This window comes from Harpia harpyja, chromosome 7, assembly GCF_026419915.1.
Source record: "Harpia harpyja isolate bHarHar1 chromosome 7, bHarHar1 primary haplotype, whole genome shotgun sequence".
NCBI classification, from domain to species: Eukaryota; Metazoa; Chordata; class Aves; order Accipitriformes; family Accipitridae; genus Harpia; species Harpia harpyja.
Window position 1 is genome coordinate 1,928,076 of NC_068946.1, and position 4,133 is coordinate 1,932,208.

At 48.6% G+C, this 4,133-nt stretch overlaps 1 protein-coding gene across 1 annotated transcript; it reads right to left on the bottom strand.

The window, feature by feature from the left end:
- Positions 1–543: 543 nt before the first annotated feature.
- On the bottom strand, positions 544–3,818 carry ACTRT2 (actin related protein T2). The gene is given in 2 exon segments (XM_052792300.1): positions 544–1,700; positions 2,380–3,818. Coding segments are annotated over 2 exon segments (2,319 nt in total). The 5' UTR covers positions 3,542–3,818.
- Between the last annotated feature and the right edge of the window lie 315 nt (positions 3,819–4,133).

The window sequence follows — 4,133 nt, forward strand, 5'->3', positions numbered from 1 at the left end:
TGGCAAGGCCGCTATTAGCACAGAGATATTCCAGGTCTGAGAGCTCTGCTTTAACAGCCGGATCAACACATTTTCGTTTGGTGAGCAAAAACAAATTTAGAAGTTCGGTCCCCTCTGAGCTCCTCCAGGGCTGCTACAGGAGATCTCCAGTGCTGTGCTGAAGGGTCAGCAATACCCTTGAGCCCTCTATTTCTGCATCAGAGGTCTCTTTCCACTCTTTGGAAGTTTACGGTGAATGGCAAGGAGCCAGCCCCCACGGGCATGGGATGGAGGTGGCTTGTTCTCAAGTGTTTAAAAGTCTGACAAACTGTTTGCAGTTCTAGCAGGGATCAACACATTTCTAGAATTAAAACCAACATCTTGGATAGCAAAAAACCTCTGAACAAGGACTCTTTCTTCAACCCAATGCACAAGGGACCTTTCTTTAGTAAGCTATAAAATCACTTACTATAAATCAATTATTTTTGCACTGATTTATTAACTGCTCTCCAGCTGTTCAGATTGGCACTGAAAAAAAATTCATGGATGGTCCTACTGAAATTTTCAAAAGCATTTTCTTTGGAGTACTGTTGGTCCAACCTCGTCATAGTCTTCCCTGGTAACCCACATATTCCTAAATGTTCTTAAGCTGGCAAGGATGGAAGCACCGATCCACACAGAGTACATCCGACCTTGTGGTGAGATGATCTTGACATGAGTTGTGTTGGGAATTCCTGTCTGGAGCTCCTTCAGAAGCCTCTCCTTGAAACCTCGGAAAAGAGTCGATCCGCCCGATAGCAGCACGTTCCTTAGCATGTCGGGTTGGATATGCTCACGACACTTGGCGATGCTCTGGAGGACCATCCTCCCAACCCCTGGCCCTGGGATTTCTGCCTCTGCGGGCACAAAAAGCATTTCAGGAGCTCGGAATAGCTGGTCTCCTACCTTGACAGCCCTTCCGTCAGGCAGAATGTACTCGCACGTAAGTCTTTCAGGCTTTTCCTGCATATTTTGGCTAGGATCTAAAGCAACATAGCACAGCTTCTCCTTCATATCCCTGACAATTTCTCTCTCCGCTGTGCTTACGAAGGAGTACCCGGTCTCCGAGAGGAGCCTAGCAAGGTATTTGGTTACACCTCTGCCTGCAAAATCCCGTCTGGTAATGCCGTGTAGCAGGTAACAGCCTTTGTAGACCGGGACCGTGACGGTGACACCGTCGCCACTGTCCAGGACTAGTCCAGTTGTGCGGGCACAGGCGTACAGGGCTGTTAGCGCCTGCAGAGTCACGAAAAGGGCAGGCACCTGGAAGCTTTCGAACATCGTCTCAGCCATTTTTTCTCGATGCCACAAAGGATTGAGAGCGGTCTCGGTCAGCAGGGCTGGCCTCTCACTCGGTTTCATTTTGAGTTCTTGTTCGTACAGATATCTCCAGATCTTCTCCATGTCGTCCCAGGACGTAACTACCCCATTTTCCATCGGGTAAGTGAAAGACAAAATGCCCCTTTTGGACTGGGCTTCTTCCCCGATATAGCAGTCTTTATGTCTCACCCCAAACATGACAAGTTTGAATTTGGGGTATCCCACAACAGTAGATATAACCGAACGGGGCGTCTGTTCCCCTGACAGACCAGCCTTACACTGTCCAGAGCCGATGTCAAAAATCACCGCGCGGGTCCCTGCCGCCGCCGAGTCAGACATCCTGGGCAGGACGGGTGCTGTCCCTGGCAGTGGCTGCTGGCACAGAGCATCTGCGAAACGTTCTAGATCCCCCAGTCCCAAAGAGGCACCTCTCCGCTGAGCTCACAATCCTCCGCAGCTGCACCGGCAACGCGGCTTTCTCCAGGGAGCCGGCGGTGCGGAGCATTTTGATTCAGGGCTAGTATTTGGAAGTGAAACTGGGTGTTCTTGCTTCCCGGATAAATTGCAGCAGAGAATCGATGGATTTTTTTCAGACCCTCAGGCACAGAGGAGGGTCGGTTACAGTAATTGCATTTGCATTGATTTATATTTGGATTCTGTTTGGGGTTTTGCTGGGTTTCTAGAGGAAACATTTTTAATGAGGTCAAAAATAACATGAGCGCTAGGTTTAGAATACAAACCCCAGATATCTCAAAGACCTTAGAGGGAAGAATCTCCCAGGAGTGGAGGTGTGCTGCTCCCCAGATGACTCCGAGGCAGGCTGAGAGTCAGTTAAGGAGTTACGGCATCCCTGGGACATGCGCGCACCTGTAAACTCTGCGGAGGGGAAGGGAGATGATAAACAATAAGATCCTCGTTACCAATGTTTTTAATGTTTTATTTTCATACAGGTTTTGTCAGCTAATAAACGCACAGCCAGCTGCAGCCCCTTTTAGGTCAGTCAGCTCTCAGGAGCGTTTCTCGCTCCGGCGTTGCTGTAGCAAGCCATTCCCTTGGTCTGACGTTCTCCTCAAAAGCATTTTCGGTGAATGACAGCTGCCCCAAAATCCTTGTAATCGCTCACGGTGACCCACATTTGTTTGAAAGACGTCAGGCAGGTGAGGATGGAGGCCCCAATCCACACGCAGTATTTTCTCTCAGGGGGTGCGATGATCCTCACAAACATGCCAGCGGGCACTTGCAGCTTCATCTCCTTCAGGATCCGTTCCTCCAGGCCGGGAAAGAGCGTGGACCCACCTGAGAGCAGGATGTTGCCGTAAAGATTCCTGCGCACGTCGATGTCGCACTTCATGATGCTGTTGAAGATCATTTTGTGCACACCGGGAGCTTCAACCCCAATGTTTGCAGGCACGAAAAGGGTCTCTGGTGCACGAAAGAGCTGGTTGCCTATCTGGATGATATTGCTGTCAGGCAATCTGTATTCTTTCATGATTTCTTCTGGCCTTGCTTTCATTTCTTGGACGGGGTCTAAGGCTACGTAGCACAACTTCTCTTTGATATCTCTCACAATTTCCCTTTCAGCTGTGCTAACAAAAGTGTGTCCACTCTCCAAAAGAAGCTTCATAAAATATTCGGTGATATCCCGGCCAGCAATATCCAGCCTGGAGACAGCATGGGATAAACAGTATCCTTCATATATGGGGACAGTGTGGGTAACACCGTCCCCGCTGTCCATGACTATTCCAGTAATACGGGCCGACGCATAGAGTGCCAGAGTTGCCTGGACTGCAACGTACATAGCTGGCACCGTGAAGCCTTCGAACATGATCTCTGTCATTTTTTCCCGGTTCTGCAGAGGATTGAGGGGGGCTTCAGTCAGCAGCACCGGCCTTTCACTGGCTTTGATTCTCAGCTCATAGTCATAGACGTGTCTCCAGATCCTTTCCATATCATCCCAGCAGGTAACTATGCCATGGTCAATTGGATAATTCAAAGACAGGACCCCTCTTTTGGACTGAGCTTCTTCTCCAATGTAACATTCTTTCTGTCCCGCTCCCAGCATCGTAGCTTTGACTTTTGAGCGACCAACAATTGCTGTAAAGACAGACCTTGGGCTGCTGTCACCTGCGATACCTGCTTTGAATAATCCGGACCCATTGTCAAAGATTACAGCCGGGACATCCAAAACACTGGGGTCAAACATTCTTCGCAGAGCTGACGGCTCCCCAGAGTGGTTCCCTGGCACTCTTGCCCCTTCCCTTTTACAGGCTGGTCACCATGGCTAGGCAAGTCTTTTTGGGGATGTAGAGCTTGCTGTTTCCAACATGTCTGCCCCCAGCTACCTCACAATGGCCAGCGATACAATAAGACATTTTCCCAGCAAGTTACCTGATCCCAGACACCTCCCTGGATATGGCCAGTGTAGCTTTACCATGACTCCAGCCAGAGGACTATCAATTCACCGAGTCTGATCCACAGGTCATGGCCCATGAATATACATATCCCTGTAATGAGACCGAGAGCATTTTTTTCCTCAGAATAGAAAAGCATGTATTGCAAAATACGTGCATGACAATAATTAAATTTTTCGCGTGTGCCTTTGGCTTAGCTAAGACTCTACAAATATTTCCAAGAGTTGGTGAAGATTAGGACAATTTTGTCTCCCTGGAAATATTAACTGAATTACCAGTTTGTTTTTCTGAATAACGTCTGCACTGGAAGCAGACCTTTTCCAGCTGAATCCTTTCTGATCCTTTACAGGAAACTCTGAAAAATATTTTTAAATAGTTAGAACT